The sequence below is a fragment of the Telmatherina bonti genome (assembly GCF_933228915.1).
Source record: "Telmatherina bonti genome assembly, chromosome: 23".
Classification (NCBI taxonomy): domain Eukaryota; kingdom Metazoa; phylum Chordata; class Actinopteri; order Atheriniformes; family Telmatherinidae; genus Telmatherina; species Telmatherina bonti.
Genome location: NC_136632.1, coordinates 11,302,109 through 11,328,652, shown reverse-complemented (window position 1 = coordinate 11,328,652; position 26,544 = coordinate 11,302,109). Strand labels below are relative to the sequence as shown.

Here is a 26,544-nt window from a genome sequence, read left to right as displayed (position 1 = left end):
TCTTTCGACACTCACCCAGATGTCACACTTGCCAGGGAAGAATCTCTCGGGGATGCGAGCAGCATACAGACAGGCACCAGTGATGTAGAGCGTTGCCATGAGCAGCAGCCAGCCCATCTGACCAATGGTGGTTGCTTTGATCAGACCCTCACTAATTACAAAGTGCAGGGTGGGAACGACGCCGCTCAGGCCCAGACCCACAAACACACCTGAAAACAGGGAGAGCAACATTATGCAACTACATAACATTACATATATTCCAAGCTACTACTGTCAACTTAAATCTATTTAAAAGCCCACTGTGCTACCTGATTGGTCAAGAATTTAAGTAGGAGACATATGATCATTATTTCTTCAAGGCCTGCCAAACTAGCCACTCGCCAGGCGATATGCAAATCTGTCTCATGATGTAGGGCAGTGTTTTTCAACCTCTGTGCCGTGAGAGATTATCAGATGTGCCCAATTTCACCTTATTGGTCTAAAAAGCAGCTCTGTGTTCATCCAAACAGGTCCCAGTGAAAGATAATAAAATTTCTTCTTCTTTGTGTTTAACCGATTTCTATTCAAAAGGTTTAGACGAGATAGACTTTATATGAATAATATGGACTTTTTTTTTTTTTTTTAAAAAACAAAACAAAAAAACAACAACATTTTGGTTTGTGGTGTGCCTTGTGATTTTTCAGTGAAAAAAGTGTGACTTGGCTTAAAAAAGGTTGAAAACACTGATGTAGGGTATTAATGGAAGAAAAGGTTGGTGTCCATCAGACCAGCTTATGTTGCAAGTTTATGTTACATGTAGTGACCACGTTTTAAGAGTAATATTGCTCTGTCGTGTTCAGAAGCTGCTGACTTTGTCTGCGTGGGGTCTACATAATAACATTAGCTTGCTGTGTGGAATTGATGCTAATGAGAGCAGTGATTGAAGGTAGTGGCATCAAATCAACAGAGAAAACACAAACATGTTTTTCTTTAGAGACGAGCACAAAAATCAACCTTTTTCACTTCATAAAAACACAGATTACAGCACCTTAAAATGTCACTATCTTTCCTTACCTGCTCTTACTCCTCTGTACTGTGGAGTGGCAAAGAAGTCACACTGGGAGACAGTGATGGCAGCCAGTCCCAGGATACACACCACTATAAGGTAGATGAAGCAAGGCTGAGGCGAGCAGTAGAAGGAATAGTACAACCAGGGGACGAAGGAGCCCATGATCAGGAAGGCGATCCCACTGTAGTCCAATCTGAAAAGAACAATATCATTACCCACCATCTGAGGACTTGTGCACACTCCAACATGAGGAACTGTACGTCATAACCGTGATGATAAATACACGTGCTTCTTACTTGGAAAAGATTCTGGACACGCCCTCAGAGTGGCAGTAGACCGTGTGGAAAAGCCAGGAGAAAGAGAGGCAGAGGATGGCTCCAAGAAAAAACATTCCTATGACCACCTTCTCCTGGACCGGAGCCACGAAAGACATGTTGGGCCTGAACATGTACATGAGACCTAAACAGAGGAAAAACAAACATCCTGTAGAGAGATAAAAAAAAAAAAAAAGACACATGAAAGAGAGGCAACAGGAGATTAAGGAGGCATGGCAAGAATGATGTGGGTGCTAAGAGCAAAGAGAAACATGTAAGGAAGTATTTGTCAAAGCATGTTTCACTAAGACTCATCAGGCTGCAGCTTGTCTCCACCTCCTCTAGCTCAGATCAAATTAAATCATTCAAATTTAGTTGTATCATTAAGGTGAATATTTATTGTTTGATTAAACATAAACGAACATTAACAGAACTAAAATGACTCCACCACTGAGGTGCACCATCTCCGACACGCCACTAGGTGGAAGCAGAGCTGAAACAACTCGAAGAAAAAACTTAACAGAGGTTTATTTACATTACAGACGGTGAATAAAACACCAACAGATTTCACATATAGATTAAAGGTTTGCATAAAAACAAAAAAAAAGCCAAGATCTTCACCCAAAATCTCATATTTAAGTTGCTTTGGATAAAAACTAAATGAAAAGATTAACTGAAGCATAAAAGCAGAGCGACTTGGGAGGTCAGACTGAATCATATCCTGTTACTTCACGCTGACGCAACGATTAGGAATGAGGATTTTAGTTTAGAGTCGAGGGAGTGCAAGTGACTGGCTCTGTGTCTGACCTAGCAGGTGTGTCCAGATGTTTCCCGTCTCTGTGTGGATTCTGAAGATGCTTTTGAAGCAGGCGCGAAACGAAGGCATCGGAGGCCTGTGGCCGTGAAGCAGGAAGTCGTTGTCCTTCAACCAATCAGGGAGCACATCGTGAGGTATGACGCGCCACCGACCTTCCCAGACCTGATGGGTTATCAAAGGACAAAGAAATGTCTCAGTCAGGCCTGAAGGCCAGTGCAGATAGGAGCTTTATGAGAAAATTGCATATAATCAAATTTAAATGTCCTCCATTAGAAGCAGCTGGTTGTTTACTGGATGAGCCAAATATATGACGTGTGTGTTTTTCAAGGGGAGTGGTGTACAGTGTATGATCACGAGTGTGTGTGTAGTGTAGGTGTCAGTGTCAAATGAACAGAATTGGGGTCAAGGCATGTAAATAAATGAAGTGAAGCCGATAAACAGCCAACAGTTTGTGTCCAGTCAATAATTTCTCTAATTTACTCCCTGCTGGTTACGATTTCAGAAGACTCCCAGTATGACACCAGCAGACATTAAAGGTGGCTTTGAGTGTCTTTTTCTTTTCTCTTACTATGTAATAATCTGTTGGCTGAGAAAGTTTGATTAAGAAAGCAACAGGATATAAACTATCTCCAAAGAAGTCATGGAGCAAACCAGTCATTTAGAGTCTTTATTAACTTCTTAAGAAGCTAGTTTCACTGTGGGGATCACTGTCAAACTGGTTCTTTTCTGCAACTGGCTGCGCTGTTCTTCAGAAACTTCCCAGTTTGATGCTGGAAGTCATGAGCAATGCTCTGTTAGGGTGATTAAAAACAACACAGAATAATCTCAGTGAAGTTTGCTCCGATTATAAAACTATCTAAGTTGTTTTAAAGGTTTTATTGGTTTCTTTTACAGTGTGGCTTTAATGAGCTCCGATATAAAAACTTCCTCAACAACTCTTGGGAGGGGAAGGAGTTTTAGCAAGCAAAGGAAATGAAGTCTAAACATCTGAACAGAAACATTAATTAGAAGGACTGGTGGTTGGGTTGGGGGGGTTGTATTTGGCATTTACCTTATGTACAAACTCCTCCATTCTCTCCATGGCATGGTGAGCTTGCAGCAATGGAGTCATTCCCATGAAACCTTCATCGCTTTTTTCGTCGTCTTCCTGCGTCTTCTCTCCTTCTCCTCTGCCATCATCTTCATCTGTCCTTCTCTCCTCGTCACACTCTGGGACACACTGGGGAGGAAAAAAAGGAGGGAAATAGTTTTAGAAAAAAGAGCAGAAAATGTTATGTTTCACATCAACCTGCATTTGATTGCATGTTTGTTTATTGATCCAGGCTTACATATTCCTGACTCATGCAGACATATAATTCAGCGCGACGGGAGAACTTTGTTCCAGGGTCATCGCTCGCCATTATTTATTACAACTGTAAACCAGCGGCAAGTAATTATGTGCCATAACTCTGAAATCTAATTATTTGCTCAGGAAAACTGTCTTTGCCTCAGTTCAACATGACATACAAAAGAATTTCATGAGTTGGGCTGAATGGTTTAATCATCGTGCCGCAGATTCACAGCAGACACTGACAGAAGAATGTTTCAAATGTAATTATGGGAAAAATGTATTTCAACCTTTTTGGCTCTTCTCAGATTTAAAAAAAAAAAGTGATTGAGATGTGATTTTCTCTTGAATTTATGGCAAAACCAGTTATAAAACAGACAATAAAATAACCATAAACCTGCATGTTTTATTTTAAATAAATAAATCAACAATCATTAACCAATACCTGAAATTGGATTTTAAATTGTGCAGTTTTTAATCCCAGGATGTAATTAATGTGAAAAGAGAACACGTAAAAAAGTAAAGAGAGGAATCTGTTTACATGTATAAACTATAACATGAAGCACATGGACTGCATGGATTAGACACTTTTAATCCAACAGTTTGCAACGGAAAACATTTTTTTATTACAACTCTAAGAAAAAAACAGAAGATTTCCAAATGAAACAGTTGATTTTAATAAAGACGTGTAGAAATCATCTTTCTAATCCTCCCATTAATGGCATAAACAGCATGAATCCAATATAACACGATAACTGTTCCAGCGTTATGCGTTTGAGGGTAAATATGCGGCCGTTTATCATCGCTGACATATAAACAATCCTTCACACAGACCACAGTAACGATGCAATGTGATGATTCAGGTGGGGGAAAGTCGATGAGGCTCAGGGGAACATCGTGCAGATGAGATTCGTGCTTTTCCTAACTAACAAACAGACCAACTTCTTTCCCACTTTTCTCTCAACAGAGATGGAGTTTTTAATCCCAGGATGTAGGCCCCCCCCCCCCCCCCCCCCCCCAAAGAACTGCAGAATTTCGTCATTTAGGTCCTTGGTCCATGTTTTATTTTATTGCATCTGTCTGTTTATCATATATGTGTGTGTGTGTGTGTGTGTGTGTGTGTGTGTGTGTGTGTGTGTGTGTGTGTGTGTAGAACTAAAGCCAGCACAGAGACTGACTTCAGTCAACTATAATGTAAGAAAGAAAGAGGGCAAAAACACACATCCACACACACAGCTGAGGGCATGCATCTGTAAAACCTCTCTGCCATAAATCTGCTGTGTTTCAAAGCCAAGACCAAGGTGACACCTGAGATTATTTCAGTGTGTGTGAGTGTGTGTGCTTCTAACTCAGCACAATATGTGAGTGGTGGGTTAAATGGATAATTGCCAAATAGTCACGTGTGCTCTGCAGTGTATCTGTGCGAACAGAAAGCTCTCATGTGTTCATGCGTGCATGAAACATAAGCAAAAGCTTAAATCCAGATGCTCCTAGTCCACTGAAGATGATGAGGCTGTTCTTAAAAGGAGGGGGGTGAAAATCAGCTGATCTGTTTTGTGTGAAGGACAAAAAGGGTGTCCTTACAGAGTATTCAAGATTAAATCATGTAAATACACACACACACACACACACACTGAGCTGAATGATGCATGGTGACGCACTCGTACACATGCAACATGCAAGCTGCATGAATACAGAATGCAGAGAGCTGCACTGTTATCACGTGTTTTGATCAAGTTCTCATCGGTGGAACAGGCAGAACCATTATCATTAAGTAATCATTAAGAAATCCCTGCACTAGTGACTGACCTAACTTGTGCTAGTGACCTTCACACAAACAACTCCACGGAAACCACATGTACAGATGCACCAAACTAAACGCAGACTGGGAAAGCCACAAGGCTGCAGTTCAGCAACAGAGGGTTTGGATCTGATCAATGCCGTAGAAGCTGCTGAAATCACATCAAGATCACTTGAGGAAAATATGGAGACAGAAGATGGACTGTGGCACTGGAGTAGACCGGTCTTCTTTGAAATGTTTACTATCCTTGAAACATTTATGAGCTTGTATTTAGGCAGATACACAGCAGAAAGACAGAAACACAACTTAACCTCAGTCATCCAGTCTCCAACAAGTCATTAGGGCAGAGGTTGTGGAGTCATATTTCTCTCTGTACGGATGTGTGTGTGTGTGTGTGTGTGTGTGTGTGTGTGTGTGTGTGTGTGTGTAGCTAAAGATATGATCCCATCCCATCCCTCCCTGAAATGTCCATCCATAGCCGAGAGCTCACAGTGTGACTAAAAGAGCCCCGAGTGTTGGCCGACCATCTGACACATTCACGTGTTGACCCCCCATCATCCCAGTGGCTGTAACACTACAACCAAGCACGGCCGCCATTTTCTCCACATATAACAACCGGAGATTGTTACAAACACTCTGTTCACGTTCATATAATATCCAATTGGAGCCTCTTCATGTGATCTGACATACAGAAGTAGATTTTTCAGCATTTTAGTCTGCATTGTAGCCAACCAATAAGAGCAAACTGGTTTTTTGGGGAATTGTCAGACGACTTAAAGAGTAAAAATGATCTAAAACCACATTCTGCTTATTAAGTATAGACAGACAAAAACAAACTCTGGCTTTGGGGGATTGTTTCAGTTCTCCTGACTCCTCTACATCAGCATCCCTTTTTCTGTATCTGTTGAAAATGTGTGTGTGTGTGTGTGTGTGTATAAATGTGGCAGCAGTGAGTCTGATAAAGAGTGTAAATAGATTTATACGGTACAGCAGGCACAGCCTGTGAGCTGGGCTACTTGGTCATTTGAATTTTTTCCCATAAAAACACTGGATGTTTCTTCTTTTATGGGACAAGAAATTTAAAAAATGTTACATAATTTCAAAGAGTGAGTTTATTGGTTTAAAATATAATAATAGACAAGCAAATGCAGTTATTTCTTCAGGTTGGACCTTTTAGTTTGGAAATGAGGACAAGATGAACGGCTGAAAGATGCATTTTGTGTTTTGTTGTACTTCTCTTGTTCTGCAGCTGACATGAAGCTCTGCATGTGTAAATTATGTAGATTACACGTCTCCACCTTCAGGCCTTTAACAATGCTTTCTGGATTCAGCAGCAGTAGCTTAAGAGAATAAGATAACTTACTGCGTAGAGCATTTGCAGGAATGTGTCCGATGTTTTTGTACATGAACACGAGAAAAGAAAGTAGTCTGGGATGCTACTGATGTGTACAAAAGTTTAGCTCTTGAGATATGTGCTTACACATGATTAAATGAGGCGGTTTTTCTAAATTGTCCCTTAGGACCAGATTTTTCTTTACTAGAAAAAGAGACGTACCACCCCCCCCCAAACTACGCTAACTACTGACTTAACCGTAATTACTCATCACATGGACACACACCTGACTCATGCATGTGTTCTGTGTGATATGAGGTAACCCCTCCCCTTTTATTCAGCTCACAAGACCCAACAGCCGGCTGGCAGGAGATAAAGTTTGGAAGCAAGGGTGGGGGGCAGAAAGCCATCATGAAATTTTACATTCCAGGTAAGCAAAGTATGTTGACGGTGAGATACAGGAAGCAGCCGCCTGCCTACAGGAATCCAGCTAAAACCCTGTGGACCCTTAACTCCAGTCTGAGCGCACAGCGAGCTGAGGAGGGAAGAGCTCACCCCTGTACACCATAAACTCTGCACGGCACGCAGTCCCAACATGTGACTCACATGCACCGAGTTGGCTTGAGACAATCAGAATTTGAAAAATAAACCCTTAAAAAACAGCATGTACCACACCCACCCACACACACACACACACACACACACACACACACACACACACACACACACACACACACACACACACACACACACACACACACACACACACACACACACACACACACACACACACACACACGGCCTGGCCTGCAGACACTGCTCTGTGTGTTACTGCCCGTGACTACGAGGAGAGCATGGAAAATCTACATTAGCGTAGCAGAGTGACACAGATTTTTATCTAACCGTTCACAGCTGGGAGGCTTAAATCAAAGCTTTTTATGTTTTTCAAGCCACTTCAAAGTTGTTTTGTGTCCCATCAGAAAAAGAATGGACATTAAACTGGACATACTCGTCCCCTGCAGGGTGGGCAGATACTTTTAAAAATTCATGAGACAAACGTGAGCTCAGCTGCTATCTAAGAGATTGTCTTCAGCTCTGGCTGCTTGGACCTGGACATGTGCCCGGGGTGATTACAGCCCTCAATACAGGGGGGGAATATACTCAATGTGGACTTGGGGTACATTCACATCATATCACAATCTGCCCTTGAGACACATTCTGGGAGCATCTACTGAACTGTGACATGCAGGCAAAGTGGATTTAGCCTCCATCAACGCTGCCAGCATGATGTAGGCTGTGTGTTTATTCGCATGTAGAGTGGGTAACTGAGATCTGATCCACTTGTGCTCAGATCAACCAGGACATGTGACCACTAAATGTTAAAAGTATCTAAAGAAAGCAAGAGTGTTACTTGGCACCTAAAAACAACTTTGGTAACCTAGCTATAGTTGTAGATGGCAGGAAGCCACGATTAGAGACTAAATAAAATCCAACTGTACAGTTGACGGATTAGGATTAAAAAGTACTCGTATAATTAAGTGAATCTGCAGCTAATTTAAACGAGAGGCCACAAAATGACAAAGTGAAAGGTTATAACACATAAAACCAAGATGCATGAAAAATAAAATAACCCCCTCCAAAAAAAACAAAAAAACAAAAAACAAAACAGGACCTGCAAAAGATAACTTCCTATTACTGAGGGCTGTTTATGGTTGTTTGCTGCTAAAGCTGGTTTTAATTTCCTCTGTTCTAGGGATGCACCGTTACCAGCATTGACATCGGCTCAATACCAAGCGTGTGTACTCGTTCTTGGTATTAATAAAAGCGTACCGATACCACACTAGTCAAACTAGTGCAGATGTGTTTGATGACATGCTTCGGACATGTTTTAAAAGAAATAAATGACTTGAATGTTGAAATGTGACATTTATTGTTACACTGACTAAAAGCCAGATCTTTGTTTCAAAACCAGACATTTATAGTTGCATTTAGGTAAAATGTGCCAAATCAAAATAAAACTTGTTGAAATTGTTAGATCTGTAATGTTATTATATTTGTATTGGTGAGGTAACTTCAGAAAGGATGGGTCATTTGTTACAACCTAATGAAATCTTACACAGTTATAACAGCAATAATAACCATAGTTACGATAATGTTCACATAAACAGATTTGATATTGGTATCGGCAGATATTCAAATTACAGATATCGGATCAGAACTCCCAAAAAGTGGATCGGTGCATCCCTACTCTCCTACGTTGCCATGCATTTGTGTTTACTGGTGTGTACACAACATGCTGGATTTCCAGTGTATATAAACTGTTTACACTTTATTGATGACATCATGAGAAATATTAATAAATGGTTCTTTAAGATGACAGACCTGGTGTTAATCATCTTTATTATCATTTTATTTATCTGATTTATTGGAAACGTCAAATTATTACTTTAAAGATTTGATTAAAGGAAAGACTTAGATCAGTCAAGAAAGACCAAAAAAGACATTTTGATTTATTTATTTTTTTTATTTATTTATTTTTTTAAACACATGAATGAAAGTAAAACAGGCTGAAATTAAGAGCAGTAACCTACTAAATCTAACTGTAAACAAGATGTTTAATGCCAACCCAAAAACTATGGTGCATGCATGCACACAACCACACAACCCTTACTACCTACACCAAGTGTGGAAAAATTCAAACAGCATCCTGCGGGGTGTTAAGACAGATTGCCCTTTCTGACTGGGGCAGGAGGCCTCGAACTCCTCCTCAGGTATCCGTGTTGTGTTACAGCAGGTAAAAGGGTTGAACACGAACACACACACACAAGCAAACAATCAACGCACAGAGACACTATTGTGTTTCAGCTCAACGGCTCTCCGCTGTTTGTCTTTCACACTGAACAATAGGATAGCAGCTTTGCCTTCGTACGCACACGCGCAGTCTAAAAAGGAACACAAATGATGCATCGGAGGGAGCGTGTCTGGCACATTTGTTTGACGAGTTCGACAGGCTGAGCTCATGGGATGCTATCACAGAGATTTCTGATAATGTGTTTGCTTTCGTTCCAAAAAAGTTTATAGGCAATTACAGGAACTGTTATTCTTAAACATATTCAGTGACTACATCACTTTATTCTTGGACTCAAAGTAATACTGAACATAAGGCAGAGGCAGGTCTGCCTCCATCAAATGTAGCACTAATTACTACATCACAGGGTGACTCATCATCGAGCATGCAGAGCCTTGAAGGGGCTGAAGTTGTCAATAAAAGGAGGTGGCGAGGGCTGAAAGCTTTTGGAGAGAGGTTAGTGACCAAAGGGAGCAAAATCAAGATCGAAGAAGTGGCTGTAAAAACGGATTATGTAATAATATATTCTCTTTGAGCAGCTATTTCTGAGGAGACGCTCCTGAGCACCTGATGTCAAACTGGCCTCATCGATAGCTGACAGCATTTAAAGTTTATTTGTTTCAGCTTGTCTCTATAGACGTGTCTTCCTCCATTAATAACTAATCTTCTGCTCTGTGTACATGTCTATGTAAAGGTGATCTGTTTAGTTTTTGTTCTGTCGTTTCTGTTTTAATATTCTTCATTTGACGTTAAATTATGCTGCGTTTTCTGAATTCTATGGTATGGATTGATAATATTAAGACTAAAGGGTGAAACAGTGGATTTATTAATGTGGTACTATCAAAGGCCAAAAACCTTTAAAACAGTCTTAACTTTAGAAGGTTAAGTCTAAAAAGTCATGCATTTCATCTTGAGATTGATCCTTTAGAAAACAGTGTTAAAGACAGAAATTATGACTCATTCTTAAATGTATGTGTGTCAGTGTAAGAATCACATCAGCCTTGCATTAATCTGGATGAAAACACATTAAATAGAGAAGAATATTCCAGTATGTTGCTTTGACCATCCAACTGCCAGACTGGGCAGCATCAGTTACCCCCATCATCAACACCTTTTACATTATTAATGTGACCATGTGTGTTTTGGTGGCATATGTTTACGGTGTGACCTGGTAAACCCACACCACTCGTTCCATTTGGCTCTGAACCAACCACATGGCAGCATGCGTGTGTTGGATACTAACCCCATTGTGTGAGGGGCACTCCGCGGTGCTGAGGTGACTGGCTGAAGAACCTGAGGTTGGCGTGTCTCCTTTCTCCCGTGGACTCATGGTGTCTGTTGGTGTATCATTTGTGGTGTTTTCTACGAGGTTTGAAGTTCTGTGTCGCAGCACAAAGGCTGGGCCGTCGGCCCCACTCGTCTCTCCTCCGTCCAGCTTGAAACGCTGGACGTGTCCTCCACTGGAAACTGGAAGAAACTCTGCTGGAACTGGACAGGAGCCCTCTGGGTGCAGACAATAGTTGAGACAAAACCTGAACAAAGAAAAGTCAAGTAAGAACAGAAGTTAAATAAAAAGGACTGAAATAAATGAGAGTGAAAAAGTGAAATGGAAGACAAACCTTGAAGCAAGATGAAGGTGCTGGACTGGAGAAACAGATCTGATTCAGGATGAGACAACGGTGGAGAGGAACTGCAATCCAGGCAGAGTAAAGGGGAAAGAGCAGAGAGAGAAAAAGTTAGCTTCAGGTGTTCATAATAAACCTAAAATTCTAACAAAATCATATATAAAACAAGGAAAATTACAATGTTTGTAATGTGTCTGAGTTTAATTATCCAGAGTATAATTAGTGGAGGTACAGTCTTTGTTCAAAAAGGTCAACTTTCAGTCCTTTTCACTCAGTGTCCTGCAGAAACATCCGATGTTCAGTCATTCAAAGCATTTTAAAGTCATTTAAAGAAATTCTAGTATTTCGTGCTGTGTCATACCAGTGTTATCAAGGCCTTCACACATTTAATCTAATGATAGCCGCAACCAATGAGGAGCTGCCAACTTGCTGCCATGGTGACTTGCTTAACGACGAGAGGTGTCAAGGATGCAAAAACAGGAAGTAGATGTGTTCCTTGTTGAGAAACTGTTTTACTTCACAGTTTCAGCTTGAAAAACCAGCTTAGGGGGCTGCAAGGCGATGGATTAGAACCAAAAATAAAATGCAGCCAGGTATGAATCTAAACAGCTGCTGTACTGTAACCTAAAGCTGCTTTTAAACACAACTTATAATAAATCTTGAACTATAACTAATGTTTCCAATACAAATGGTTCCACTAAGAACTGAATAAAAGACTCAAATCTGCATGTTTTACAACATGTTACCAAAACAGCCAAAACAGCTTTAATCTTCAGTAAATGATTAGAAATGAAGCGGCGTAGTCGCCTTTCCACACTTTGCTCATAGAAAACAAGACTGTGCTCCAGAGAGGCCAAGTCAATGTCAACATGTTCCCAAGGCGAGCCCCGGACTGCTTCATCTGCACCACATACCCCTCCCACTACGTATACACCAGGAGGTTGTAGACTCAAAAGGGAAATGTAAACAAAAATGTATCCATGAGCATCAGTTGCAATCATACACAACTAAAGACCAAACCTATAACACAGTCATAACACAAGTACAGAGGGAGAAAACAGGATATTGGCATGGTTTAAAAAAAAAAAAAAAAAAAAAAAAAAAAATCAATCAATAGCAAACACTTCAGAAACTCCTGGGCTGAGATAATTATCTAAATAATTAAGGTTAATGACACTAAAGAAAAGACGGCGCTGTCCGTATTTCCTTTCCCTAAAAAAAAAAAAAAAAAAATCATATTAAACACGTCAGTCTTTAAAAGAAAAATTCAGTTTTCATCTTGTGTTTAGTGAGTCTGAACAGCTTGTCTATTTCCATAGCATCCATAACGCTGGGTGTTTTGTCAATTCTCTTCAAATCCAAAGGGTCAAAACATTTAATACTGCAGGCTCATCCTTATCCTGATAAGTGTAACTAAAATATGGATATTCACATTTCTAATTCAAATCAATGCCTTGTCAATGTTAATTTTATTTTCATTTTCTATCTGAACATAACATCCATAACGCTGGAACTGCCCAGTAGCACAGCTCTACGCAGGGATGATGATGAAGTAAACAATTTAAGCTGAACTGAAACGGTGACTGTTCAGTTGGAAAGTTTCTAAATCGAAATTAAACATGTCTACTTCACAGATAATCTCATCAACATTTCCTTTTTTTCTCCAAACTAACAGCGGAAGTAGCACTGGGGCATATAGTGGGTAGCAAATCCTCATTTTCCCCTGACTAGCTGTGGTATGAACCACTTTTGATAGATATTTTTTGCAGCTGTAGGGAGTTCCCTGGGTAATGGTCTCTTGCGATCAAACCACACAAGAACAAATTGCCCTTCTGAGAAAATGAAAACACTGATAAGGTTTGTTTTCGATGTAACTCAGAGTGAAGTTAATGGTGGTAAAACTAATTGCTGATTTAAAAAATTAACATAAACATCTTGCTAAAAAACAACATACAAAAACAACATACTTTTGGCAAGTAAAGCTTCATGTACCATTATTAATATTCTTCTTTGAAAGACTAAAATGTCTTTTAAAACAAACTACACAAGCGCACCTATGAACACAATCCCTGGCTCTGCTTGTAAGAAACAATCTGTAGCAAAACAAACAAAAATGAGAAGAATGTGGGACTGATCCTCCATTACAATAAAACAATGGAATTCAAAATACATGGTGAGTAGATGATAAAAAATAAACAATTTTTTTCTATTATCACACAAACCAAACAGGGCTTCTCAGGATTCAGCCTATTTCCAAAGAAGTTTCATTTCATTTCTGTTAGAAGATCTGACACATTTCTGTCCACGACAGGATGCAAGATGACTAATGTCAGCGTTTCATGGAGGGTAACTATGGCCACAATGGCTCAACTGTGTGCTGTTATTTTCCTCTATTAAAGTATCAAGTTTGCCATCTGCTTTGCTCTGACGCAGTTAAACTATCTCAGAAAGTATCATTAACTGGCCAATCAGTGACTCCGCATGGACAGAAAAATGACCGCAAAGGCTGAAATCATGACCAGCTTCCTAAACCTGAAAGCTGGTCTGATTACATATCTTCAATAGTGTACCCTGGAGGTACATTTTCTTTTATTAAATCTATAATTTCAGCGTCTTGTGCTTGTGTACCCCATATAGATTAAAATCAAGCTGGCAATCCCACTATGTTGTCAGCTATATTTCAAAGCACTGTAAAAGTTTTAAAAGCTAAAATCTAACCACATATTATAAGAATCTCACTTTTAAAAATGAACATTGAATCCATTAAACATGAGCAAAGACCAATCTTGATGTTATAGCAGAGTCTCTATAAATGTAGATCATTTTACCTAAAGTATAAATGTTATTGATTTGACCCAGAGGTCAATACCTACAATATTCTGAGTGCACAGCAGGTGTTGTGAAGAAGGACAGAAATTTCAGTATTGAACATGATAATATTTACATGGTAATATTACTGATATGAGCTGTAATCCAAGTTAACTCATCAGTTCAGAATAAAGTATTCAGATGAATTTCTGTGAGTTTTAAAATAAAAAAACAGAAAATAAAAGGTCAAGCTTATTGATCAGGCACATTTGTATATGCATGAGAAGAGCAGAAGAAATCTAAAGGAAAACTTTGCCCTCCTGTACTTTGAAATATCATTTAAGCACATTGTAATAAAGCATATTTTCGCCTGCTTCTTTTATTTTTCATTTTGTTGCTTTAAATATAACAGATTCTCTCATCGTAAGATATTAATCATCTGGTGCAGAGGCGAGGGGCTCTGCTCCCTGGAAGAAGGCTGCACCAGGTCCCTGAACCTTCCTGATTGGTTTCTGAAAGGAATATTATTGATTGGTGTTTGTATGATCAAACCTGTGATGATCTTTTCATAACGCTCTCTCCTATCTGCCGTTTCTCATTGGGATACGTTGCATGATGCAACGTTTCTTGCAAAACTACACGCAAACACCCCCTTTGTGTTTTCAAGGTAAATTTAAACATTTTTGGAAATTTATTCATTAGCCTGCTAACAATAATAAATAAATAGAATAAAATAAAGAGAAATTTGTGCAAAAATCAAGCAAAGTTATCAGGAAGAGAAAACTAAAATCACATCAAATCAGTGTGAAGTCCGTAACATAGATTAGTGAGGAACTGCCTTCATAAATCCCTCATGGAAACTAAACGACAAACCAAACAGGAGTTCATTAGGTGAAAATAAAAAAGTAAGTAAATAATGAGACAAGTACATTGTTCTATCTGTCTGCATCAAAAGCTCAAAATGAAGAACAGCTGAGGAAAACAGACATATATGGGTGGGAAAAAAAAAAGAAAAAGAGGAAGTGAAAACACTTTTTTTTTTTTCTTAATAAGCATTGAGCAGCAAATTCAGACCAACAGTTTATACAAATTATTTCTAAACAAGCTTTGTTAAACCACAAGACGCTGCTGTCTTTTATTAGGATATGAATTGCAGAACTGCAGGGAGCAGAAGTGGGAGAAAATATTACCTCTGCTCTGCACATAAAGAATAAATATTTGAAGGAAGGGCAGAAAGTGTAACTCAGAAAACCTGCTCTGTCACACTGTCTAGCTAGCTGTCATATCTAAACTATGCCCGCGTGAACTAACTAGATAAATGTGTGTTGAGTAATGAAACACTAAAATGTAGGTCAAAGACTATTTGAAAGTAAATGTTTCCTTCACTACTGTTGGGCGGAAAGCAAATGTAGGACAAAGGTCAAGCTTTGTAGCTTCTGCATCAACTGGATAAATATAAATGTCCTTAAACAAATAAATAAGCTGGTTATCTGATCAAACTACAGATGGAGACTAGAGTTTACATTTTCAGAATGAACTTGAAGGAGGTGAAAAACACATACGAGCCGTTTCTGCTGCTCTCCTTCAGCTCAAATCAGGCAACATTGTCTAGTTTAGTGAAGTCCCACTGCTCTAGATTTACCAGGAAATAACTAAATAACCTGAGTTTAAAAAAGGTTTGAGACGTGCATGTTTATCCAGCTTCACCTTTGTCAGTGTTTGCAGTCAGCTTTTCAGCTAGAAGCTGTCAAAAAAGTGGGACTTCTTTTCCATCAACATGTGCGTGCTATGAGTCACTTCATCAGAAACGACTTGCAACATGTCACCTACTGTGTCATTGCTTTCTCCCTCCAACACACACACAGGGTCGCAAAACAAATTGTGTTTCGCAGAGAAATGGAAAATCAATTTCACCGAATTTCTCTAACACGATTGCACACAAGCGATATTTCTTCATCAGAATTTCCTGAAGCGACGACATGACAGAAAGACAGCGGGCATAATATTCAAGTAAAAGACGGCAAACTATGCTTTTTATAGAAACACACAATGATCAGACTGTATGCATTTACCCTGCACTGCATGATATCTAACGTCACCGTGATGTTAAACTCTTCTATGAACTTGAACACAGGTTTTTCAAGGCAGACGACTGCCACATGTCAGGGGTGTAAAAACAGGTTTCACAGGCTTAGCCATTTAAAAGTCATCAAAACAAGTTTATACTGATCTGCATCTCGGCTCTAGCTGAAAATACAAGATTTTTTTTTTTTTTTTTTTACATGTCATCTGAAACCAAACAACTGACCTTACTCAGCTTATTTTGAACATGTCAAGCAAATTAGGTGCACATACGAACAGATAAGTGTTTGATCGTACTACTGTACTGTAAATGACCACATACATTCTCATTCTTGCTCTTCTATTGCAGATTACGTAACATTTCTAAGCTCAATGTCCAGTGCATTTAAAACAGAATAGACACGTCAGTCTGTGGAGATGAGAAATGATTTCTATGTTGTTAACATCAGTCCTAAAGTCATAAACTTAAAAAAAAAAAACATTGGTCTGATCTTCCTTTAGGAAGATCAGACCAATGTTTAGATGGTAACATCGCAGGTAAGTGAGAGAGGCGCAGGTAAGTGATGTGGCAGTGACGTAAATTTTGCGAGACGGCAGATTTAGTCAAGGCGCGTGAAAACAAATATTCATTCTACATCATATTCTTGCCAATATAATCTTAAAACTGTTTCTGGAAGCAAATAATTAAAAAGTCTTATTCAAGGTAAACTCTGGAGCAAAGCGAGGAGGATCTCACCAGCTTGTCGGAGTTTATTGACGAGTGTTTCCACCGCATCGTCATGGGCAAGCCAAGCCAAACACCGACTCCGTCTGCGCCCAGATCCGCTTCAACCTCCAAGAGAAGCCGGAAAGAAGACTCACCCGGAGCGACGTCCTCTAACGGGGACGACACCTCGGACATCCTGATGTCCATTGACAAAAATCTCGCCAGCTTCGACGCTCGTCTGGGCCTGTTGGAAGTTCTCCACCGGGAGTTTCAGTCGCTGCGGGAGTCGCTGGAATTCAGCCAGAAGCAGGTGGAGTCTCTGGCCGCAGAGAACGCCAGCCTCAGGAAGACGGTGACTTCTCTCAACGAGGGAATGACTCGACTCACAGAGGAAAATAAAAAAATAAAGGAAACTGTGATCGATCTCCAGGCGCGCAGCATGAGGGACAACCTGGTCTTTGCAGGAATCCCGGAGCAACAAGAAGAGGATCCAGAGCAAACAATCAGATCCTTTATCCAAACCAAGCTGAAGCTACCCGAAGACGCGGTGAGGAACATCTCATTTCACCGAGTTCATCGCTTAGGTGGGAAAAGACCGGACAGCCGCAGACCCAGACCGATTGTAGCCAAGTTCGTGAGCTACAAGCAGAAAGAGCAGGTGAGGGATCGAGGTCCGGAACTCCGCGGGACCGATTTTAGTGTAAATAATCAGTTTCCCAAAGAGATTCTGGAGAGACGCAGGGTCCTGTTTCCCATCCGGAAGAAGCTCAGAGACGAAGGATCCCGTGCAGTCATCGCGGTGGACAAATTGTTCGTCAATGGACAGCTTTACCGTGACAAAAATACCACCCCCTGGCTCTACTAACCTCAGGTAATATCTATCACTCATACAGCTAATTATTGTTCAATTTACATGTTAATCTGCTATAAGCACATTAATTATGGTAATTCAGAACTGTACATTTACTGCCAGTCTTTGTAAATTTGCTGTTGTTGTTGCTTTCGTTTTGTTCTGTTTTTGTTTTTTGCCCCCCCCCCCTAAAGGCTTTTGTTTTTGCTCTTTTGTTTGTGCTATTTCTTTTTATGTGTAGTTGTAGTTGTTTGCTTTTCTCACTCCTTTCCTTTCTAGCTGCTCTTTCATTCTATTATGCCATAACAACAATAATAGGTAGGGTACGCACGTACATCCACATGACACAGACACTAAATGTCATGCACATAACACACCTACAACACAGAGCACGTTTAATCACATCAACACTCACCCCCAACTCTCACACACACTCTAAGCATGTGGACAGACATATAGGAACATTGTACACACAGATGAATTTATATACGCACACAATCTACACACAGCATGCATGCATTAATGTGGGCTTGCACACACACAAACACACACATACTTTTATAGAAACACTTCAGTAGCTTGAGCATGACCACCCTGAGGTTTGTTACGTGGAATATACGAGGAGCTGGTTCCAGGGAGAAGAGGTTGAAGGTGTTTAGCAGATTGAATGATCTACAGGCAGACATTGTCCTGCTACAGGAGACTCATTTATTAAAAACAACAGCTAACGTACTCTCTACAGTACAGTTCCCTCACGTGTACTCGGCCTGCTTCAACTCAAGACAAAGAGGAGTAGCCATTCTGATAAACAGGAAAATTCATTTTACTGCTAATAATATAATTTTAGACCCAGGTGGAAGATTCATAATAATGACATTATCTATCCTAAACATGAAGTTATGCATTGCAAATATTTATGGCCCAAACACTGATGACCCCTCCTTTTTTCATTCCTTCTTCTCCTTACTATATGATCACCTTGATAATACACTTATCATTGGGGGCGACCTCAACATGACCTTAAACTCTGGGATGGACAAGGGGGGCGGAGCAGGGAAACATAGGGTCTGGCAGTCAGCAAGAGTTGTTAAACAATATATGGAGGATTTTGGTCTTTGTGATGTCTGGCGCTCACAACACCTCACTGCTAGAGAGTACACTTACTTTTCATCTGTCCACCACTCATACTCCAGAATAGACTACTTCCTCACTAACAGCTCTATGATGAACAATATCTCAGAAACTAAAATCCATTCCATCACTATCAGTGATCACGCACCAGTATCATTTACCCTAATGAATAAGAAAACTAAACCATCTTATAGCAAATGGAGACTTAATACATCATTACTTAAAGATCCTGATTTTATCAGTTACTTCAAACGGGAGTGGTCTTTGTATATAGAAAACAATGACATACCAGGAACATCAGCATGTGTTCTTTGGGAGGCAGGAAAAGCAGTAATGAGAGGGAAAATAATTTCATTTTCATCACATAAGAAAAAGAAGGAGAGTTCAAAAATATCTGAACTAGAGCTTAAAATAAAATCACTAGAAGATGCCTACAAGGCTTCTCCAGAAGAGCAAGTGCTGAATCACATAAGAAAGGCTAAACTAGAGCTGAATGAAATAATTAACCAAAAAACCCAGTTTTTGCTCCAAAGACTTCGCTTAGAGAATTTTGAACATAGCAACAAATCTGGAAGATTTCTCGCAAATCAATTAAAAGCAAACAAGGAGAAAACAACCATCTCCTCTGTTAAAGATTCAAGAGGAAATATCCTCCATGATCTTGATGGAATAAATGACACATTTAGGGATTTCTATAAAACATTATATTCCTCAGAAACAGATCCATCAGACAACAGCATTGAGGAATTTCTCAGCTACCTCAATCTTCCAAAGTTACAACAGGATCAGGAAATGGTTTTGGACGCACCCATTTCAGTAGGGGAACTACATGAAGCTTTAAAACACATGCCCAGCAATAAAGCTCCAGGACCAGACGGTTTTCCAGTTGAATATTATAAAGAATTTTGGTCTATACTAGCACCCACTTTTTATAAAATGGTTTTAGAAATTAAGGAAAAAGGCCAAATATCTCAAAACATGAATTTGGCTAGTATTACAGTAATACTAAAACCAGGAAAAGACCCCAAACTCCCATCTAGTTATCGTCCAATATCGCTAATGAACGTAGATCTTAAAATAATCAGTAAAGTGCTTGCTACAAGACTAGAAAAAATAACTCCACTTATCATACATCCTGATCAAACAGGATTTATCAAGGGACGACATTCCACCACTAATACGCGCAGACTAATAAATCTAATTGATTATGCCACCATACATAACCTGGAAACTACAATAATCTCTCTAGATGCTGAAAAAGCATTTGACAGGGTGAACTGGAAATTCTTATTTGCAACATTAAGAAAATTCGGGTTTGGCTCATCGTTTATCGACTGGATAAAGATACTGTATAGCAATCCAAATGCATGCGTCAGGACAAATGATCAAACTTCTCACAGCTTCAGATTGCAGAGAGGCACCAGACAAGGCTGTCCACTCTCCCCCTCACTTTTTGCAATCTTTATTGAACCCTTAGCAGCTAGCATTAGACAAAACAAAGACATTAAAGGCATTAACTGTAGAAATATGGAGCATAAGACCAGTCTTTATGCTGATGATGTATTACTTTTCCTTCAAAATTCACAATCATCCATCTGTCAGACAATCGCACTCATCAATAAATTCTCATCAATTTCTGAATATTCCATTAATTGGTCTAAAACCACCGTTCTACCCATCAACTGTTCCTTCCATAATACTCCTGACACTGCTTTACAGTCAGGAGATATTAGATACTTGGGAATAAACATCTCACCCAGACTGTCAGACCTTATAAAGCTAAATTATGTCCCTCTACTAAAAACAATTGAGGACGATCTCACACGGTGGAAATCTTTACCCATATCACTAATGGGAAGAGTTGCAACTATAAAAATGATGATTCTACCTAAAATCAATTATCTGTTTTCAATGATCCCCATTAAACCTCCCTCCACCTGGTTTAAATCACTGGACTCTAATGTTACTAGATTTCTCTGGAAAGACAAACCACCACGGATTAGTCTAAAAACACTCCAGAAGACTAAAGATAGCGGTGGCTTAGACTTGCCTAATTTCCAAAATTACTTTATAAGCAATAGACTACAATACATCTCTAAATGGCTTAAACCTAGCTATCTAGATGAACCATGGCTTAATATAGAAGAAGCTATGTGTGAGGATATGGCAATTTCAGACCTGCCATTTATCAGCACAGCTGTCAAACGCCAAAAATGCTTTAAAAGCATTAATATCAGCTCCTCACTAATGGCCTGGTGGGAATTTCTTAAACTAACCAAATCCTTGCTTATTCCATGCAAACTTACACCTATTTGGAACAATCCCGACATCCAGCAAAACCGGAAAATGATAAACTTCCCTCAGTGGAAGAATAAAGGAATAAAACAGTTAGAACATTTAATAGAAAATGGGAACTTTCTCCCTTTTGATACAATTACTTCACGATATGAAATCAGCAGCACAAAATTCTTAGAATACCACCAACTTAAATCTATTATAGGTAAGAAATACACCCCTGATCAATTAAACTTGCAGCTACCTATCAGGGCTGCAGAATTCTTAAATCTCAATGCCCCGAAACTGTTATCCAAAATATATAGATTACTATCAAAGCTAGACGATTCCATATGTCTCCCAACTTCTAAATGGGAAGCAGACTTATCCAGTAACTTTGACCAAAATGAATGGTCACAAATCTGTTCAAATACATTTACAATGACTAAGAATTCAAACATGCAACTAATACAATTTAAAATTCTGCATAGAACTCATTATACAGGACACAGGATGTTCAGGATGGGTCTGTCACAATCAAACATCTGTCCACACTGCACTGGCAACACAATTGACAGCTACTACCATGCTTTGTGGTCTTGCCCACCTGTCCAGGAATTCTGGTTTCAGGTATGTAAAGATCTGTCAAATTGCTTCAAATGTAACATCCCTACAAACCCCAAACTGGGCCTACTGGGTTACTTGGGTGAAATTAACATAGAATTTAATTCTGCAAACTTAATCCTCACCAGTTTATGTATCGCAAAGAAAACTATCCTTCTAAACTGGAAAAGCAAACAAAGTCTGTGTATCCAGCAGTTCAGAAATCTCTTATTAGATCACATCAGTGTCGAGATGATGTCTGCCTCCTCAAGAGATCAGTCAGCTGAACTTTATTCCCTCTGGTCCCCTGTGATCAGCTCCATCACTTAGTATGGGGGGAGAATGTGACCTTATTGCGCTCGGGGTTGGTGGCCGGTTGGGGTTCTCTGGGGGCTGTGGGTCTGTGGTGGGCTCCTGGGGGGGGGGGGGGGGGGGGATTTTGACTGCTCCATTGCTGGAGTGGCTAGGTTTCTAGCCCTACTGTGGACCTGGATGGGCCAGTGGCTGGAGTTGCCGCGCAGCGGCGGGGCGAGGTCGCTGGCGGGGGATGGGTTGGCGGGCGTGACTCCGTAACGGGCGCCTGTGCCGCCGTGGGGTGGGCTGGGCGGGGTCCCGGGCTCCGGTGCCCGGGGTTGTCCCCTGTCTCTTGGGGGTGGGGGGTCGGCTTGTGCCGGGGGGGGGGCTGGGCTGACCTGGACCTGCCGCTGCGGCGGCGGGCAGGTACGTGCTCTGGTGCCTGGTTGCGACCCTGGGACTTGTTGAGTGGGGGGTGTTTGATAGTGTGGATGGGATGTGAGTGTGTATGGAGGGATGTGTGTAGGGGGTGTGCGTTGAGGACTGGTGGCGGTACATAGGTATGTGGATGTGTGTGGGTGGGGAAGTGTGATGATGCGTGTGTGGGGGGGGGGGTGTCGTGGTGTCTGTGGGGGGGGGGGGTAGTGCCGTGTGTGTAGGGGAGTGGGGTGATGCGTGTATGTGGGGAGTGGCGGTGGTGCATGTATACGGGTGTGTGTGTGGGGGGGGGGAGGAGGGGGGAGGGGGGGGCGTGCTGTCTGTGTGTGTGTGGGGGGGGGCAGGGGTGTATGTATGGGGGAGTGGGTGGTGCATGTGTGTGGTAGGTTGGTGGTAGATATGATGGATGGGATTGGGGGAGATTTGGATGTGACGTGGGGGTCAGGAGGATGGTTTTAAGGGTGGGCTGAACGGGTGGCTGGGTGGACCTGAATGTGTCCGGAAGTGTGTGTGTGTGTGGCTGTAGGTGTGTGCTGAGACAGTGTGAAGTGCCGATGTGTGGACAAGGGGGGACTTCATGTCCCCAGGTGGGGGTGTCCTCTGTGAGTGAGGGGGCGGTGGACAATCGGTCTGGGATTCCCCTTCTGCCGCCCCGCCTCCTCTTTGTCCTCGTGCCCCCCTTCTGCATGTGGTGAGTTGGTCCCCTCTTGGGTCGGTGATGACTCTCTGGTTAGAGTCGCCGAAGGCTCTGGTTACGGGGATGGCTGTCCCCGGCTTGTCCTGGTCCTTGGGGGGCCCTGGGAGTAGGGGGCATGCCCAGTGCTGCGGGCGGCTCACCTTCTGGAGGAAAGCTCACTTTCCTCCAGACTTAAATCCCTCAACCCCTCTTCCTCCCCGCTCCCCATCACACACAGGCAGGGTATTGGGAGGTGTGCACGTGGCGCTGGGTGGTGAGAAAGGCCATCAAGGTGGTCTTGATCGCTGCACCCAGCCTCGGCTCACCTCCCAGTTTTAATTACACTTAGACACCAAACACCAAAACACTGACGACTCACATGATTAGGGGGAAGAGCATGCGGTGTATGGTGGGCGGGGCTGCTTAGGTGGTCCCTCTCCCAACACCGCGTGGCACTTCCCTCAGTTTTAATTGCAACTAATACATACTTCACAATCAGTCATAAGCGGGGGGGAGGCAGGGACGATAGGGTCTTCTCATGCCCCTGCTCTCGGGGCTTTACTGGGGGGGGGTACGGGTGGGGGAAGAGTGCCGTCCATTAGGCCTAAGTCTGGGCTGGCCTGGCTGTAGGAGGGTTGTCGCCGGCCCTGGGGGGGTGCTGGGTCGGCTGCATCTGTGGGGTGGTGGGGGGGACGCTGGGAGTGGTGGGCGGTAATTATGGGGGCCCTGATCGGGGCCATCCTGTCCTCTGCCCCCTCTGAGGTATCTCACATGGGACATGATGGAGGGGTGAGGTGAGGATGTGTGGGAGTGGGTGTATGGGGTTACAGATGGATGGTGGGATGGCTGGGGGGGGGATTAGGGTTGGGGATATAGGTGGGTAGGGGATAGGGATGTGTGAGGATGAGTAGATGTGTGTGTGGAGGGGTATGTTGGCGCGTGGGTTGTATTGGGGTGTGCCTGTGTTGGAGGAGTGAGGGTATGTGTGTGTGTGTGTGTAGGGGGGGGTGTATATGCGGAATGGGATGTGTGAGTGAGGGTGAAGTTTGGAGGGGGGCTATGGGTGGTGGAGGGGTGTTTGGTGGGGCATGTGTGGTTGGGTAGAAGTAGAGGGATGGGGTGGCGGGGTGTGAGCGTGTGTGTGTGTGGGGGGGGGTGAGCGTGTGTGGGGGCGGGGGCGATTGGGGTTCGTGTGACTTGGTATGGGTGAGTGAGTAGAGGTGGGGTGGGGTTGTATATGTTATGGATGATGTGCATGGATTACAGAGGGTTGTGTGGATGGGGGTTGAGAGGGGAGTGCGTGTTTGGGGGGGGGGGGGGGGTATGCATGTATATGTGTGAGGGGAGTGCGTGTTGGGGGGGGGGCGGGGTATGCATGTATATGTGTGTGTGGTTTGGTGGTGGGGGGGTGGTGTCCTGTACCCGGGGGCGCAGCTGGTGCGCTGGGGTGCGACCTGGCTGCCGCTGGGTGGCGGTCTGGGGATCCTGGTCCTCCGTCGGTGTGGGCTGTGCCCTCTGCCTGCGGGGGCGGGGGGCTGCTCACGGGCTCTTGGGGCCCTGGGGCCTGCGCTCTGTCTGCCCTAGGTGGCCGGTGCCCGGCGGGATCGGCCCTTGCCGGCCTGGGCCTGCTGGGGCCTGTTCCCCCTGACTGCGGGGGACTCTGGTTGGGCACCTCCTTTGCCACCTCCTGGGCAGATGCATGGCTGGCTCTGGAGTGGGGGGGTTGGGATCTGTACCTGGGGGTGACTGTCGGTTACCCGGGTCTCTGGGTTCTCCTGGCCTTCCTCTAGCTGTAGGCGGGCGGGGTCACATTGGCATGATCACTCTTCTCTAAACACGTTCCACTCTGAATGTTCTGCATGAATGTTCTGCATGTGTCACAGTCACTGAGTCATCCAGCAAGTTTATTCACTAACAGCAGGTACCTCTCTTTCTGTCTTTTTGACTTAACTTGCTAGTTTCTGGTCTTCATGATTGTCAACGGTTTTGTTCTCCACGAATCTAGAGTTGGCTTGTGTGGGTGTATATATTTATGTGTGTGGGTGGGTATGTGTGTGTACTTATGTGTATGTGTATGTATGTATGTGTATGGATATGTATATATGTATGCATATGTGTGAGTGTATGTGTATGTGTGTGTATGTGTATGTGTATATGTATGTGTATGTATGTGAGTATGTATATGTGTATATATGTATATATATATATATATATATATATATGTGTGTGTATGTATGTGTATATGTATGTATGTATATCTATCTTTATGTATGCATGTATGTGTACATGTGTGTGTATGCATGTGTATGTATGTGTATATGTATGTATGTATGTATATATGTATATATATAATGTATGTGCGAGTGTATATACATATATATGTAGGTGGGTATATATGTGCATATACATGTATGCATTGATCTCTTTCTTTTGTTTTGTTTTTTTTTGTTTTTTTTATGTTCTCTTTTCTGTTCTCTTTCTGCCCCTTTCCTGTCCTTTCCGGTCGGGTCCAGTAGCATAAACTCTGTAATACAAGCTATTATCCAAAACAAATTGAAAAATAAAATAAGAAAAAAAAAAAAAAAAAAAAAAAAAAAAAAAGATAAAAACTCCCTGTGACAACACATTCTTTACAGTGGCCTTTGAACAACACGGTAAACCTGGCCTCTGACCTCCCGTCATGTTTTGTCAGTCTGTTGCCCTCTCTTTTCACACTTTGCTGCTAACAGGACCGGTGAAAAATAAAGATCTATGCCTTGAAAAGTCAAGGTCAGAGTGAGTTAGTAGACTGAGACAGAAATGAGCGTAATGGTTGCAGGATTTTTTTTCTGAATCTGTTCTCATTTAATTTTCTATATCTTTAAACACTGACCTGACTCACTCAGGTAAACTCGTATCCATGTCAAGAGCTTACTTGTTTGTTTCATGTGCATCGGTGGTTGTGTCCCCATTCATCAGCATCTCCACTGAAATGACCTTAAACCCATTTGTCTTGTTGAGTGAAAACATTATAACCTTTATTCTACTTATAGAATGGCATTAGTCACTTGTCCTTTTTAATACATTTCAGGAACAGGTATTGCTTTGATAAACTCTGGCTCTGTGCTGTTTGCTCTTCTGGTAGGGGGTTGGTGAAAGAACTCCCGGTAAATATGGGACTGTCATTTAAACCTGTTGTGGGAGACCACATGGTTGCTTTGAGTGTTGACTTGTTATATGAAGCCACACTGAGACCCGCCAAACCAGAATGCCTGTGTTGTCTCCACACAGCTATAGCTGAAGGCTATCCAGCTTAATTATTTGGTAGTTTCTGTCTTAACTTGCTTGGAGCTTCCCATTGGTGGGGTTATCTTATTGTCACTAGTTTGACATGTTTTCCTGCATCAAAAGTAGCATGTGGTATTTAAAGTGTGTGAGCAAAGTGGGTGTCCCCTGGTGTCCTGATACAACACTGGGTTTTTGATCCAGCTGCCAGGAGTCTTATGATAGAGAGCTAAACAAAGAAAGTCAGTGTGATAGGGGCCACACACACACACACACACACACACACACACACACACACACACACA

At 42.0% G+C, this 26,544-nt stretch overlaps 1 protein-coding gene across 1 annotated transcript in view; it reads right to left on the bottom strand.

Moving 5' to 3' along the window:
* The window catches only part of adipor2 (adiponectin receptor 2), a 32,192-nt gene that overhangs the window by 2,246 nt on the left and 3,402 nt on the right, over positions 1-26,544 (bottom strand). Inside the window, exons 2-8 of the mRNA XM_079262830.1 lie at positions 11,108-11,178; positions 10,732-11,020; positions 3,231-3,398; positions 2,170-2,341; positions 1,345-1,531; positions 1,054-1,241; positions 16-209 (exon numbers count right to left, since the gene is read on the bottom strand). Of these exons, the coding sequence (XP_079118956.1) occupies positions 16-209; positions 1,054-1,241; positions 1,345-1,531; positions 2,170-2,341; positions 3,231-3,398; positions 10,732-10,818 (996 nt within the window). The 5' untranslated portion in view covers positions 10,819-11,020; positions 11,108-11,178. The remainder of the gene's footprint in view (positions 1-15; positions 210-1,053; positions 1,242-1,344; positions 1,532-2,169; positions 2,342-3,230; positions 3,399-10,731; positions 11,021-11,107; positions 11,179-26,544) is intronic.